Raw genomic sequence first — 16134 nt, 5'->3', positions numbered from 1 at the left:
AGATCATACCTAGAGATTGCTTATCTGAAACCCCAGATATGTAAGTAAGTCAGGGAAGGACTAGGAAGACGCGATTAGGGTTATTTCTTTTATTTCTTATTGGCTTGTGGACTCCTCTGTGCTAACCCCAGGTGCTTTTATTTTGCTTGTAACCTTTAAGCTGAACCTCAAGAGAGCTATCTTGATGCTTAATTTTTGTAATTTTTTATTTTTGATCTAGCAAAAAGCCTAAGTTCCAGATGTATTTTCTTGCTTTTTGTTTTTAATAAAGTTTACCTTTTTTTAAGAACAGGATTGGATTTTTGTGTCCCTAAGAGGTTTGTGCACATGTTGTTTCATTAGCTGATTTCCTTTGTTTTTCTTTCTCAGCTCTTCCCCGGAGGGGGGGTGGTGAAAGGGCTTGAGGGTACCCCACAGGAAGGAATTCCCAACTGCACCTTTCTGGGTTCTCCAAAGGGTTTTTTTTTTTTGCATTTGGGTGGTGGCAGCATCTACCCATCCAAGGTCAGAGAGAAGCTGTAACCTGGGGAGTTTAATACAAGCCTGGAGTGGCCAGTATTAATTTTTAGAATACTTGCGGGCCCCCACTTTCTGCACTCGAAGTGCCAGAGTGGGGAATCAGCCTTGACACCATTGATGATTGATTGATGAGCCACTGATCCTTCATGAACTTATCTAGTTCTTTTCTGAACCCTGTTATAGTCTTGACCTTCACAACATCCTCTGGCAAGGAGTTCCACATGTTGACTGTGTTGTGTGGAAAAAATACTTCCTTTTGTTTGTTTTAAACCTGTTGCCTATTAAAACCTCCTCCTCTGACCCCACACCAACCCATCTCACACCTAGTGCCCCACCAATCTGCTATCAATTCCTTCTCTGCACCCTCCACTGGCTCCCTCTTCTCTATCACAGCCAAGACTGATCTCGCCACAAATTTGCACCAAAATAATTCAATGGCTTTTAATTTACATATTCTGTTATTTTGTGGCAGGTCATTGTGTGAACATTCATATTTCAAAAGAAAAGTATCTTGTTAGAATTTGCTGATCAGAAAGGTGTGAACTGAAACTGACAGGCTATTTCAGTGCAAGTTTGTGTGAAGAAACAAAAGTCACACAAACAGGTTAAGTCTGCTATCGTTGCCTTCAAGCTCATCTGAGCTGGGCCTGACTGCCCTGGGGACAACCACTGTCCTGTGTGGTCATGACATGCCTGCCCAGTGAGTGCTAAGTGGATGTACAATCCTACCAAACCAGAGTGGAAACAGCTTACACACCCTGTGCACAGAGGCATGTGAGCAAACCAGATTTCAGCCATATGGACTCAAATAGACGTAGAAGGGTGCCCTGCAGGCAGCCAGAGCATCCTCATCAGCAAATTCCTTTGTGGGACGTTATTGCCACTTGGTGGAAAATGCAAGTACTCCCAAGTCACCCACCTTACATATTTCTTCTAGGCTTCGTCTACACACAGACTTGTAGCTATTTAACCGTATGTTGTTAAACCAGGGAGGAGTGGAAGATTAAAGGAGTCTCCACTGGTTTCACTGCAAATTTCCCCAGTCCATGTCCAGAATTGCTCTAACTCTAGATCTAGCACCAGGGGACTGTGCTGTAGAAAATCAGCATCAGTGGGGGTGGGTTGCATTTCTCAGGATTATTTTTATAGCACTAAATGTGCAAATCAAATATGGGACACGGTCCCTCCCCCAGAGAGCTCACAGACAGATGCACAGATTCTGGGCTGGGCCTGATGGGTTCACAGTGCAGCTCAGGAGCTTGGTGCAAAGGTGGCTGGAGTCAGTGAATGCTGAGCTGGTCCCTAGGCACAACCCAGAGCACTCCTGCCTGAAAATCTGGGCTCAACTCTGCCACACTATTTAGCAGAAATACTGGGGGGGGGGGTGAGAAACCGTCCACTAAAATGAAAAGACGTAGCATGGACACAGATATGAGGTGGCATGATCAAGGCATACAAAACGATGAATGGTATAAAGAAGGTAGACCAGGCATTTCTAGTATCAGAGGGGTAGCCGTGTTAGTCTGAATCTGTAAAAAGCAACAGAGGGTCCTGTGGCACCTTTGAGACTAACAGAAGTATTGGGAGCATAAGCTTTCGTGGGTAAGAACCTCACTTCTTCAGATGCAAGTAATGGAAATCTCCAGAGGCAGGTATAAATCAGTATGGAGATAACGAGGTTAGTTCAATCAGAGAGAGTGAGGTGCTCTGCTAGCAGTTGAGGTGTGAACACCAAGGGAGGAGAAACTGCTTCTGTAGTTGGATAGCCATTCACAGTCTTTGTTTAATCCTGATCTGATGGTGTCAAATTTGCAAATGAACTGGAGCTCAGCAGTTTCTCTTTGGAGTCTGGTCCTGAAGTTTTTTTGCTGTAAGATGGCTACCTTTACATCTGCTATTGTGTGGCCAGGGAGGTTGAAGTGTTCTGATATCAGGAATGGCAATATACAAAAACCTGTAGTCTCAAAGGTGCCACAGGACCCTCTGTTGCTTTTTACAGGCATTTCTAGTTCCCCATTTAAATTGCAGACCTCATTGCCATAAGAGACCAAAAACTTACAAGGAATATAAAAGGGCTGGATATTTACATAAATCTTGAGAACATCTAAAATTACATTATACAGGTTTAAAATTGATAAAGGGTAAAACCCCTCCTGTTTCAGAATATAAGCCAACCACTAACTGGGAGCACTAGGAAGAAACTTCCCCTATAGGCACCAATACCACCTTCCTTTAATCACACTTGGTGATACAGCAGTTGCCTCAGTTTCCCCTTCCAACTCTGCCTTGACTTCTCTCTCACTTGGTTGAATAGTTTAACTTGGCTCTGCCTCTAAGTTAGGAAAACTCCAGCCCTTCTAGAGCAAACAAGTTCAGTGAGAGTCCAAACACCAAGAGCTCCAGTAAGCCAACTGCACTGCATGGGGCCAACAGCTCTCAGGTCTCAGCTATCTCCTATTCTTAACACAGGGAAGTAAGGGGAGACTTTCTCCCACCCTGACCCACAAAGCCCTCCACAACAGCCTGACAGGAAGCAGATGCTCACCCTAGGCTTCCTTCAAGCCCTGTGCCAATGTTCAGCATCACTTTCTTCACCCTCTGAAAAGCTCTCTGAACAAACTCCCAGGTAAATGAACTCCCTTGTCCTGGGGTTCCTCCCTCTCCAACAACCTTTAGCCATGGCCTCCACTGTGTCCCAGAGACCCACCAGCCATTTCTGTGTTCTCGGTGTCTCTTTCTTTCTTTCTGTGGCAAGCCCCACACAAGTCTGATCTCAGAGATAGTAAGGCCAGAAGGGACCACTATGAGCATCTACTCCAAACCCCAGCACAACACAAGCCATCCACACACACACTCCGGGCAATACAGAACTCTTATTTCCCTTTCCCAGCATGCACTGCAGCCCCACTACAATTCCCATGTGCCCGTGCTCCTCCCCCTCTCCCCGACTGCCAGTCCCACAATCCCTTGGTTCTTGAAAAGGATTGTGCCAAACCATAAATTTGTTGTACATGGGGCCAGAGCACCTTGGTAAAAGCGGCATGTCCCACTCCATGTCTTTGCACCTTCCTCTGAAGCAGCTGGTACTGGCCCTGCCGGGAGACAGGATCCTGGACTAGATGGATCCTGTTGTGCTCTAGTCTCCTGAGTCCCAGGCTAGTGCCCTAAACATTGGACCATCCCTCCTTCATCTGCCCTGCCTTCTTCCTGCCACTGATCCTCCACCATCTTGTCTGCACCATCCTCCCTCCATCATGCCAATCCTCCTCTTTCCCTTTCCCTCCTTCTAATCTGTCCAGCCGCTCTCACTATAGGACCTTTTTGCACATGCCTATTGCCTTCAACTCCCGCTATTGGCCTCCCCAACCCTGTCATGGGATGATTCTCCATGGCTGACTGGTTCCAGCACTTACTACATTCACCTTCACCGGTCCTTGTCCTCCTTGCACTTGGCTCAGATGCTGTCCTTTGCTCGGATTCCCTTCACTCCATTCCCAGGAGTCACATGCAGGAAGAGAACTCACGGCCTCTTGTCCCTGCTGTGAGAGCATCTCACTAGATCACTGGGTTTGATTTGTCATGCAGAAGCTGCTGGAGGAATTGGCTCAGTGACGGGAGAGCAGTCACACTTAAAAGCAGTGTTTGCAAATCTTTCCTAGTCCCTGCGTTACTCAGAGCTGAGGCCCAGCGACACTAGTATAAAGCGGAGTTTACAATTCAGGCCTCAGCACCATGTAAATGGGGCTCTAACACAGATTGGTGTGCCAGTAGGGATGGGGGGAATCTTCCTGTATTTTCTGATACCAAAAAATTCCCTGAGATTCCATTCTGTATTCCTACCCCCCATTCTGTGTCTCTGGCTTCCCTCTGGAATAAGCAGGAGTCACTTCACCAACTGTAAGCTGCAGGTCACTTACCATTGGACATTGTAAGTCACATGACCAGACTTGAGCGTAAAATGAGGTACGGCCACAAAGTAGGCTAGATCTGGAACCTGGGCAGTAAGGTTGGATGAAGTGATTGTGGCTCTAAGGTAAAAATAATGCAAGTGAGCATGTGCAGTATAAGGGTAAGGAACAGTCAAGCAGTGCTAGCCTGGGCTAGCTTGGGGCTGCTTCTCCTGGTAGCTAAGGATTAGGGAATGTTTGATGGTGAGCATGCTCAGTAGAGTTTAAAAATAGACAGTAGAAAAGAAAGTTTGGATAGGACAGTATAAAAGGGAGACGATCAGCAGGCAGTCAGGAGCCAGTGAGAAGAGCTGCTGGAAGGACTGCTAGATAGAAAGAAGGAGAGCGAGAATTTCAAAGGAACATTCTAAACTGGCAGGTAACCAGAACTGACCCAGCAGCAGCAGACAATGCAGTGAAATCACTAGTGTAGGCCTGTTAGTTTTAATTATAGTAGAGCATAAGTGTAGTTTAGTATTAGTATGTGTATGCTTAAGATGTCTGTATGTGTTTTAATTGTAATTTACCTATGTAAAATGTAAAGTGTAAATTAAGAACTGCTGTCAGCGATCTGTCACAGACTGGCCATCTGTGGCAAAGTGCATCATTTAGACTGTTTACTACTGCAGTTTAGATTCCCTTTAACTTGCAATAAGGAATTTTTATTCTTAGAATACCCTGTAGCAGGGATTATTAGTTATATTGATAAAAGATACTTCATTTTGGAAAAATAATATTGCCTTTGTCAATCATTTTATCGGAAGGTTATAGCCGTGTCATTTAGTGTTTTCCTTAACGGCCCTGGAAACCCATACCTTGGGAGGCATAGAGTAAGGGGGTGATAAGCAGGTTATTCTAGGGGTGCCCAAATCCAATTTTCAGGGTAACACCTCCATTCCCTAACCTAGCAAGGGCCCTGCCTATGTTACCTGATCAATCAAATCATGTTAGATGACAGTTCCTACAGTATAGAAGGGGGCTAGGACACTCTGGGAGTGTCTGTCACCAAAATGAGGGAGGTTTTTGATGAAAAACTGCAAACACCTAAGCCAGGGGTCGGCAACCTTTTAGAAGTGGTGTGCCGAGTCTTCATTTATTCACTCAAATTTAAGGTTTCGCGTGCCAGTAATACATTTTAATGTTTTTTAGAAGGTCTCTCTCTATAAGTCTATATATTATTAAATAAACTAGTGTTGTATTGTAAAATAAACAAGGTTTTCAAAATGTTTAAGATGCTTCATTTAAAATTAAATTAAAATGTTGATCTTACGCCGCCAGCCCGCTCAGCCCGCTGCTGGTCTGGGGTTCTGTTCACCTAGGCCGGCAGCGGGCTGAGCGGGGCCTGCGGCCGGGACCCCGGCTGGCAAGGGTCCAGCAGCCAGAACCCCAGACCGGCAGCAGGCTGTGCGTGGCTGGGAGCCCAGACTCAGCCCACTGCCGCTCAGAGGTTCCATCCACTGGCTCCTGCCAGCCAGGATCCCGGCTGCTGGATCCGCTCAGCCCACTGCCAGTCTGGGGTCCTGGCCCTGCCCACATACAGTGGGTACCTACTTTCTCCCTGGTTCTGGCCCATTCTCTTCCTCTCTCTGCACTGAGCTGAGGATGGAAGTGCACTGAGCACAGGGCTGGGGGTGAAGGGTCTGGCCAGGAGCTAGAATGAGGGAGGGGGCTCAGGGTTGGGGCAGGAGGTTTGGGTGTGGGGCACTTACCTGTGCAGCTCCCATTTGATGTGAGGGGTGCAGGTAGGAATGTGAGGGGGGCTGCAGGAGCTCCCGTTTGGTGCTCAGGGTGGGGGTGGGGGGTCTGGGGATGTGGGGGGGTGCAAGAGTCAGGGCAGAGGGCTGGGGGCATGTGAGGGGGTGCAGGTGTCAGGGCAGAGGGGGGACTGGGTATGTGTGGGGGTGCCAGAGTCAGGGTTGGGGTCGTGGGGGGGTGTGTGAAGGAGTCAAGGAGAGGGCTGGGTGTGTATGAGGGAGGTACAGGGCTCAGGGCAGGGGTCTGGGGGTGTGCAGGGCTCAGGGCTGGGTGTGTGTGGGGGGAGGTCAGGGGTCAGGGCTGGGTGACTGCAGGGCTCCAGGGGAGGGCGGAAGGCGGGGGAGGGTCTGGCGGCTTGCACTCAGCCGGGCGCTCCGGCCCAGAAGCGCGGACCCTGCGGCTTGCCACACCGGGAGAGTGGGGCTATTTGCCCACCCCGTGCACATGCCTATGCTTCTGCTCCCTGGCCCCTTGGGGGGGAGTGGAGGGCAGAGGAAAGTAGGCCAGGCTGGGCAGGATTTTTAATGGCATGCTGGAGTCCCGGCAGGCAGCAGCGTGCTATTAAAAATTGGCTCGCGTGCCATCTTTGGCACGCGTGCCATAGGTTGCCAACCCCTGACCTAAGCAATGCAAGAAAATACTCTATGTTAGAAGTTTATGGGGACCAACCCTTGCAGGGAAACCCTACCAAAACTCAGGACCCAGCAAGTCAAATTAGCCTTTGAAAGAAATCCCTTAAGTCTTGCTCTTTGTCATTCCTGAGCCTAGTCTCATTCCCATGCTGATCAGAGATCCCAGAAAGGTCCTTTAATTTATTTAAAGAAAACCATTTCATGGGAGAGATTAAACAGCTTTTAGCATGACTAAAGATTTGCCATTTGCCTTAACTTGCCCAAGACTGGAAGTGCTTTGTGCACAGAGACTGATTTTATGGCCATGGGGCCTGGGATCGCAGCTAAGGCTGAATGACAGATTTCCTTTTAATAGGAAAGAAAAATGCCAAGGAACTTTTCTGTTTTTTTGAATTGCAGGGAATACAGGAATGACAAATTTTGCTCTTGATGCAATTTTAATTATTTTCCTATCATTTCTTTGATGGTACTTGCTATTTGAATGGGAAAAATAAACAGAATATAGTGCTGATTGCTCTTTTATGTATAGACTCAGAAACTGTCTCCTCACATCATCACGCACAAAGGCCAGTCTACACTAGCTGAGAATATGTCACCACTAACTGTTGCTTGGAATGCATTAAGCTTGCAACAGCTTAGGACTGCAAACAACAGCTATCCCAAATGGTGATTCTACTAGCTGTTCGCAGTGTCTGGCATGAAGCTGTTAGCTTAGTGTTGGCTGCACCAGTGCAGTCTGCAGTATTTGGGTCCCTGTGTAGTTGGGAATGCACAAGCACTGAATGTGCCCAGGTTCAATCCATCCTCCCAACTCCACTCCATAATGCATAATTTCACCCAAGGAAATTACCCACACTCCCAGCAACATTGTGAGCCCCCAGAGGAGTCCTAGAAAGTAAGAGTGTAACACTGGCAGACCAGGTGCCAGCTCATGGCGAGGGCCCAGGCCTCACTGAACACTGACAAATACAGAGTTGGAAACCAGTCTGGCTCACCTGTATGTTAGTACGGTTAAAACAGATATTAGAGTTATAAGAATGTGTTTAGTTTATACTTTATGAAATGCTTGTAGGATGCTGCATGTCTTATCTCACTTATAATATCTGTATCCCATGTAATATTTAAGTATTTATTCTGTAACTATGGAAGTGTTTGCTATGAAACTGGGATACCCCCACCACCAGCAGGAGAGAAGCATTACCAAAGTGTGAAATACTAGTGTACCACAAGAGGTGTCATCTCCTGCCCAACAAAAGATCTACAGCCACAAGACAAGCCACAGTGGTACATCAGTGGACTTGTTGATTGCTCCCTCACACCCATGAAGAGGTGACGTGCACAAATGTTTGTCCCATCAGTTTGAACTCAGAGGCAAAAGGAATAAAAATGCTGTTTGGATGGACTCTGAGGGGTAAAGATTCCTAAACATAAGCAAAGATCCCCAGTTGGGTTAGCCCTAAAGAACATATAAAGCTTGCATATTATAGCAGCTATCATAATCTTTTGGCACCTGCTTTAACCTTGTAAATAACTCTTATTTCTTTTAATAAACCTTTAGACAGTTTATTACAGGATTGGCTACAAACATTATCATTAGTGAGAAATCTAGGGTGCACTTGACCTGGGGTAAGTGACTGGTACTTTGGGACTGGGAGTAACCTGAATATTGCTGTGATTTTTGGTGTAAGGGATCATCTATCACAGAGGCAGGCTTGCCTGGGTGACAAGACAGCCCTGAGCGCCTGAGGGGACTGTCTATGACTCCAAGTTAAGGCTGTTACAATGGTTTAGGAGTTCACACTTGTTATTTGGTTGATGAAATCTAAGTACAGAACATACAAGGAGTTTGGAGTTCCTGCCTTGTTTCTTAACAGACTGCCCGGAGGTTAGCACCCATATTTGAGAGTCATTCTAGACACCTTGGCAATTGGTACAACTGCAATTGCAAATCTTTCTGGGTGGTGATAGCCAAGATGGTTCTGATGCAAATAGAGCTGCTGTGTTGACATACCAGCTGCTGTCAGGACAAGTGAGGCAGACAACTATTTCACACAGCCCATGTCCCTGCAATGGTCACTTAGCATAGGCACAGCACCCATATACGCATGCCCTATCCATGCTAGGTTATAGTATACTGGAAACAGTGCTACAGGTTTGGGCATCTCAGTATGAGCGTATCAGACCAACTGTGTTCTCTGTTGAATTTCAAGGGCTGGTGTGTATGCAAATAACAGGCATCCTTGTAGGAAACAGAGGTGTATTCCATACTCTAAGGGTTTCACTTTCACACCCATTGCATCAGCAAGCCCCTTTGTGTACATTGACTGGAAACTGACAGAGCAAACAGCGCCAGTAGGGACGCGACCCCAATCATTCATGCAGCAACCAAATCTGGGGGATGCCAGGGGAGCACATTCATTCTCATAGAAGCTCCAACCATGGCTAGATTGGTCCCAAGTACTTTCGGCTCGAAATCCTTCCAGACCACAGCTGGGAGTCAGACAAAGCCCTAGAATAGAACATGCCATGCCAAGGGAGCTTCTGTGTCAAGATGGGGTGGGTAGGAGAGGAGCTATCATTAGTGGTAACTCCAGGCATTGTATTCACAACAAACAATATTATCATGGTACTCAAGGTTACTGCAGGCAGTGGTGGGTGCTGGCGGATGTCCAGAGCAGTGCAACATCCTGTTCCTTTACTTATTAAACCTCAAGGGGGGGGGGGGCATACATGGGTAGGGAACTGGGCGATTATGGCCATTTAACCTTTGAAATGAAATGTTTGTTCTAAAACGTCTCTCACCCTGATTCTCAGGAAATGCAGAGCTAGCACCTACCCCACAAATCTGGTAGCTGTAGGATTTCCCTACCCTGATAGCATGAACAGCAGATGCAGAATGCATTTCTCAGGGACATGAGGTCCTCTCAAGAGGCCGTGCCTGGGTCAGAAGAGGGCACCTCTGCTGTCCTCTAGATGGGTGGCTTGTCATTCCTCATTAGTCCTGCAGCAGATGCAGTAAACCATATGCTCCTCAGAAAGCAATGCCCCCATTGCAGTGGGAATGTTCACCTACAGCAGAATGCACATTCCAGCCCAGCAGCTGGCACATTGTACTACACAATGTGTTTGGGCTTTCCCCTGTCTAACGGGCTGTAACCAAACAAGGATGGGAGGAATCCAAACCAGGCAAATGCTAAATCCGTTGAGCCTGTCTGAAGCCTAAAAGTGTCCAGACCGGTTCAGTTTTCACTTTGTAATTGCACAACCCACTCTGCTTTAGTGGCAACTCCTGCATCACTGTGTTCCTTACCTGCATTCCCTGCACTAGGCACATCCCCCAAATACCCTCCCTTTACCAGGCACTTTCCTGGTGTGTGCTCCCATCCACAGATGCATTTCCAGCACACGCTCCCTGCACGAGGAGCCTCCTCATGGAGAACATGGACCTTACTTTTCCCCTTCCAAAATGGGAAAACAGAATCCTCTTTGACTGAATCCACTGATAAACAGGAACATGCCACATCTATCAATAACCCTTGTTCATCCTTTGTCATTCCAGAGTTAGCTTATCATATGAGCTATGGATTTGGTCTGATTTAGGCTTGGTTCCTTCTCACTTTTTTCTCCGCTTATGGTGGTTTTTTAATGTGCAGTAGAAGAAGCCCCACTGCCCAGGTTTTGTTGTGAGTCCAGGTGAAGTGGCTTCAGTTTTTACAGGTGGGTCTTCTGGGGGGGGGGGAGGAGGAGCAGGACGTGTGAGGGAAGCAAAGTGTCACTCTTCGCTGGCTGATGGTTGGAGGAGGCGGTGAATTTCCTGGAAGGAGGGGCGATCTTTCGTGTCTCGTCTCCAGCAGCTGAGCATTAGCTTGTAGACAGGATCAGGGCAGAGAGCAGGTTGGGGAAGGTATGTCTTCAAAACAAAACAGACATTACAAAAGCAGAGAGTTAATGGCATACTTAGACAGCCTGGAAGAAGAGCAAACTCACGCCAGGGAACTTGATTTCTCATTATGGAGGGGCCGGTGCCCATTGTAGAAAAAGAAAGCCAAAGGTCCCAGACTTATTGTGAACTGCATAATGTATTGGGCTAGAGAAATGGGACACTGAATGCAGAGGTTTGATTGTATCCCATTACCCAGCTAATTACTACTGTCCTCTGAACACTGGGAGTAGTCAGGATCGTGCTAGGGCTCAATCCTGTGCAGTGCAGAGGGTTCAGACCCAATCCAGCAAAATGTCTCAAACACAGAAAGCACGAGCCACCAAAAGCAGCTAGGGTATAATGGTGATGAAGTCTTTTGCTCCCAGCCTATTTACTCTTTGGCTCATGCTCTAACTCAGCCTGGGTCTGGGCTCCCAGTGCTGCAGGGGAAGGTTACACTGAATGAAAAAGTTTGCACTGGAATTTTAAAAAAATACAATGAAAGGAACTTTGTGGACTGGGGAATAAAGTCGAAACCTCCCATTCCATTATAATCCTGATTTGGATACACACACACACACACACACACACACACACCACACAACCCCACCACACATGCTAACTTCACCAAACCTTAACCCAGATGCCTGAAATTATCATAAGATGTATGCAGCTGCAGCAACAAAGACTGCAGGTCAGAAAACAGAATTTTCATTCTGCAGGAAATTTCAACACTTCAATATTTGTTTTCTTTCCAAATCGGAATGAAAGTCTAAATTTTCCACCAAATGGAAATTCCAAAACATCAAAATGTTTTTATTAAAATGAAATAATTTTACCTTATTGAATGTCAAAACAATATAAAATATTAAATATATTATATTTAATAGATATATAATATATTTTAATATAATATAAAAGTCAAAACAGTAAAATTGAAACAAAACATTTTGACATTATTGAAATTAAATGAGAAAGCTGAAATGATTCACTTAGAGATTTTTCCAGTGAAAATTTCATCAAAATGAACACATTCCTGTGAAAAGTTCTTATTTTAATTATACTGCATTTTCCAAAGGAAACCTATTAGCCAAAAAATTTCAAACAACTTTAGCAACAAAGTTTCACCAAAAAGATGTTTGCCTGAAATTGCAGAGAGGCTGAAACTTTGACTCTGATGGGTGTGAATCATGCTGAAAATACTCAGCAACGTATGTCATGCCAATGGGTGTTTCCATCTCCAAGCCATTGCTGTGCATGTTGGGTGGGAATGAAGCACACAGAATGCAGACAGAGCACATTAGCAGTGAGCCAGAATTCAGGATACAGAATTTGGGTACCATATACCTGATTAAGTGATACTTTGCTACTGTAGACCGGAAACAAGGGGCATATATTTTTGACAATGAGGGTGATTAACCAATGGAAAAATTTACCAAGGGCTGTGGTGGATTCTCCATCACTGACCATTTTAAAATCAAGATGGGATGTTTTTTCTAAGAGATCTGCTCCAGAAATTATTGTGGGGAAGTTCTGTGGCCTGTGCTACACAGGAGATCAGACTAGATGATCAGAATTGTCCATTCTAGCCTTGGAATCTTTGAAAAACTAGTGTGCCTGGGGGAGCAATGAAGTATAACTGCTCCCAGAAGGAAGGCACTAGGCAGTGTGGACTGCGATGACTTCAAGAAGTCAGGAGCCAGGGGAGTTTCTATTGCCAACACAGGTGTAGCTCAGTCTAAGGGATCTGATGGGGGGAGCTGCCAAGGTTGTCTTGGAAATCGTGCTCTTGATTTTGAAAGTTACTGACAACGTAACCCTGTGTGTGCTGGAAGTAGGGTGACCAGATGTCCAGATTTTACCAGGACTGTCCCAATATTAGGGGCTTTGTCTTCTTTAGGATCCTATTACCTCCCCCCGCCCCCCACCCAATCCCAATTTTTCACCCTTGTTATTTGGTCACCTTAGCTGAAAGGGTCCCACTTCCTCTATGTTTCTGGACATTCTCAAAGAACCTAGGCACAGAGAGGGCTCTGGAGGAACCTGCACTGGCATTTCAGTACTCTCCTTTTTCGTCTTTAAAGTGAGACCGACCTTAACGCTGAATTTTCCAGCCTCTCTAACATTGTATTTCGGTTTACATTGGAAACTGAAAGTTTATGGAGCTCTTCCTTTGAAGTTTTGATAGAAATTGCACTTTCAAGCTTAACTTATCCTTAACCAAGCTTTTTGTGGGCTGGTTATGTTGAATGAGTTCCTCCCCACCGACCCTGAATTAATTATTTTCTATCCCGTCCTGGATGCATTTCCCCACCACATTTCCTACCTGCCGCCCCTGATCCCTGAAGAATTCTCCGGTATTCTCAATGACCTGTTCATCTGACAGCTGGGAATACGGTTGCTCTCGGCAAAAAGTGAAGGTCTCCCATAGTGTCACCCCAAAAGCCCAGACATCACTGCTGTAGTGAATTTTCCCTATGGGTGAAAGCAGAGATAGGAAGCTCAGGATTACAGATGTGTGTGCATGCACACAAACACACACACTCTCCCCTGCTCCCCCCATAGCCAATTCCTCTTCCCTCATCTCAAAGAAAACATTCAGCTGGCAACAACAGAAACCACTGGAGGCACCAAGACATGTTTCCTGATCTTGTTCACATTCAGATTTATTCATGATCTGTGCCATGCTGTCTGGTGTAGCCACAGGCACCAACTTTCCAAAGTGCTGGGAATGCTCGACCCCCTGGCTTCTACCCCAGGGCCCTTCCCCCTCTCCACCCCTTCCCCGCAAGGCCCCACTCCTGCCCCACCTCTTCCTGCCCAGGTCTGCCCCCAAATGGTAGCAGAGATGTAGTAATCTGCCAGTTTCCCAAAAAAATCGCTCAGAACAACATAAGAATGGCCATATTGGGTCAAACCAAAGGTCCATCCAACCCAGGATCCTGTCTACTGACAGTGACCAATGCCAGGTGTTCCAGAGGGAGTGAACCTAACAGGTAATGATCAAGTGATCTCTCTCCTGCTATCCATCTCCACCCTCTGACAAACAGAGGCTAGGGACACCATTCCTTACCCATCCTGGCTAATAGCCATTAATGGACTTAACCTCCGTGAATTTATCTAGTTCTCTTTTTAAACCCTGTTATAGTCCTAGCCTTCACACCTCCTCAGGCAAGGAGTTCCACAGGTTGACTGTGCACTGTGTGAAGAAAAACTTCCTTTTATTTGTTTTAAACTTGCTGCCCATTCATTTCATTTGGTGGCCCCTAGTTCTTATATTAGGGAACAAGTACATAACTTTTCCTTATTCACTTTCTCCACACTGCTCATGATTTTATATACCTTTATCATATCTCCCTTACTTAGGGTGACCAGACATCTCGATTATATCGGGACTGTCCCGATATTTGCTTTGTTTTGTCCAGGTCCGACTGATGTGCAGTTCGGGACACTGGACAAACAGGCAATTTTGCCCTCCTGTAAGGGCTCTCGCTCTACCCCCACCCCGACTCCGCCCCTTCTTCCCCCATTTGCCTCCTGTGACGGAGCAGGTGAGCAGGGCAGATTTGACCTGGGAATGTTGCAGGGGGATTGCAGTGAGGAGGGGGGACTTCCCTGAAGGAAGCTACCTGAGCTGTAACCTGAGCCAGGACGGGGGTGGGGAGAATTAACACCTTCTGCCCAGGAGACTGAACAAAGGAGAGGAGCAGCAGGAGGAGTTTTGAGTTTAGTTTCGGTTTTGGGCTGGTGGTGCAATGCAGGGAACCCCAAGCTGGGGTCTAAGCTCCCTGAACCTCCCAGAGGGACCTAATTGAGGGGGTTCTGGTCGTACCTACACGCTCTGCTTGAGGACTGTGTTCCTGTCCTTAAATAAACCTTCTGCTTTACTGGCTGGTTGAGAGTCGCAGTGAATCTCGGGAAGAGGGGTGCAGGGCCCTGACTTCCCCACACTCCGCAACAACTGGTGGCAGCGGCGGGATCTACTGCACCCCGTGGATGGCGCTTCCTGCAGTAAGTGACTGGGGAGCAGTAAAACGAAGGGGGATTGACGGGGACCAGGCGTGCTGAAGAGTGAGAGAGAGACAGTTATTACCCCTGGGAGTGTGTGACCAGCGAGAAGGACTTTTGCAGTAACAGGGTCCCCCGGGGGGATCGCAGCGAGTGGTCCCAGGGGCGAAGGAGTCTGCAGCTCAACCCTGGCAGAGAGGTGGTGACCTCGAGAAGGGCTGGCACACTCAGGGGCCCCCTGGGAACTGTGGGGAGCTGTGAGCACACAGGCCGGTGAGTGGCCAGCAGGAAGATGTATGCCAAGTGGCTTAAGAGCGACCTGGTGGAGCTGTGCAAGCAGAGGGGGCTGTGCATTGGGAGGCTCACCAAAGAACAGCTCATTGCCCGGCTGGAGGCGGAAGATCGCGCGAATGAACTGATCCCTGTGTCTCAGGGAAGCAGCCTGGCAAATGCAGCGCAGGCACCAGTGTCTGTCCCAGCTGGGAGTGGTCAGCCGGCTGCTGAGGGCTTCCCGAGACCCCTCCTTCCTATGCCTAGGGGAAGGGTGGGGAGGAGCCCAGCAAATACCGAAGGCGCCGGGACCCCCCCGGCCAGCAGGGGACCCTCCCGGCGAAGCTCGCCGGCCAGCAGAGGATCCTCCCGGCGACGTTCGGCATCCGTGGAGCGGAATTGGCTGGAATGGGACAAAAAAGCTAAAACTGAGAGAGCTGGAGGATCGTGAACAACAGAGACAGCGTCAGCATGAACGGGAGGAGAAAGAGAGACAGAGACAGGAGAATGAGAGACAGCGTCAGCATGACCTGGAACTGGAGAGACTGAAGGGCAGCGATCCCCCGGCTGCGGTGAGTGAGGACTGCAGGACTGCACGGAGCTTTGATAAGTGCATCCTGGCCCCACGCAAGGAGGGGGAGGACATGGATGACTTCCTGGAGGCCTTTGAGACGGCCTGCGAGCTGCACCGGGTTGATCCCGCGGACAGACTCCGGGTCCTTACCCCCTTACTGGACCCCAAAGCCGTGGCATTGTACCGCCAACTGGGAGAGGCAGAGAAAGGGGACTACGAACTATTCAAAAAGGCCCTGCTACGTGAGTTTGGGCTGACTCCTGAGATGTACCGGGAAAGGTTCCGGAGTCAAGATAAAACCCCTGAGATCTCATATCTGCAACTAGCCGTCCGCATGGAAAGATACGCCAGCAAGTGGGCTGGTGGGGCCCAGACGAAGGAGGACCTGATTAAACTGCTGGTACTGGAGCAACTGTATGAGCGGTGCCCATCCGACCTGAGGCTGTGGTTGGTGGACAGAAAGCCAGAGAACCCGCGACACGCAGGGCAGCTGGCTGATGAGTTTGT

General features: G+C 47.8%; 1 protein-coding gene across 1 annotated transcript in view; it reads right to left on the bottom strand.

Moving 5' to 3' along the window:
* Positions 1 to 8367: 8367 nt before the first annotated feature.
* DDR2 (discoidin domain receptor tyrosine kinase 2) overlaps positions 8368 to 16134 on the bottom strand; it is an 89665-nt gene continuing 81898 nt past the window's right edge. The window contains 3 exon segments of the mRNA XM_065554773.1: positions 8368 to 10763; positions 13102 to 13235; positions 13238 to 13250. Coding sequence (XP_065410845.1) covers positions 10626 to 10763; positions 13102 to 13235; positions 13238 to 13250 — 285 coding nt within the window. The 3' untranslated portion in view covers positions 8368 to 10625.

The sequence above is a fragment of the Chrysemys picta genome, chromosome 8 (genome assembly GCF_011386835.1).
Source record: "Chrysemys picta bellii isolate R12L10 chromosome 8, ASM1138683v2, whole genome shotgun sequence".
Lineage (NCBI taxonomy): Eukaryota > Metazoa > Chordata > Testudines > Emydidae > Chrysemys > Chrysemys picta.
Note: the sequence above shows the minus strand (reverse complement) of the source record. Positions and strands in the feature narration are given on the sequence as shown.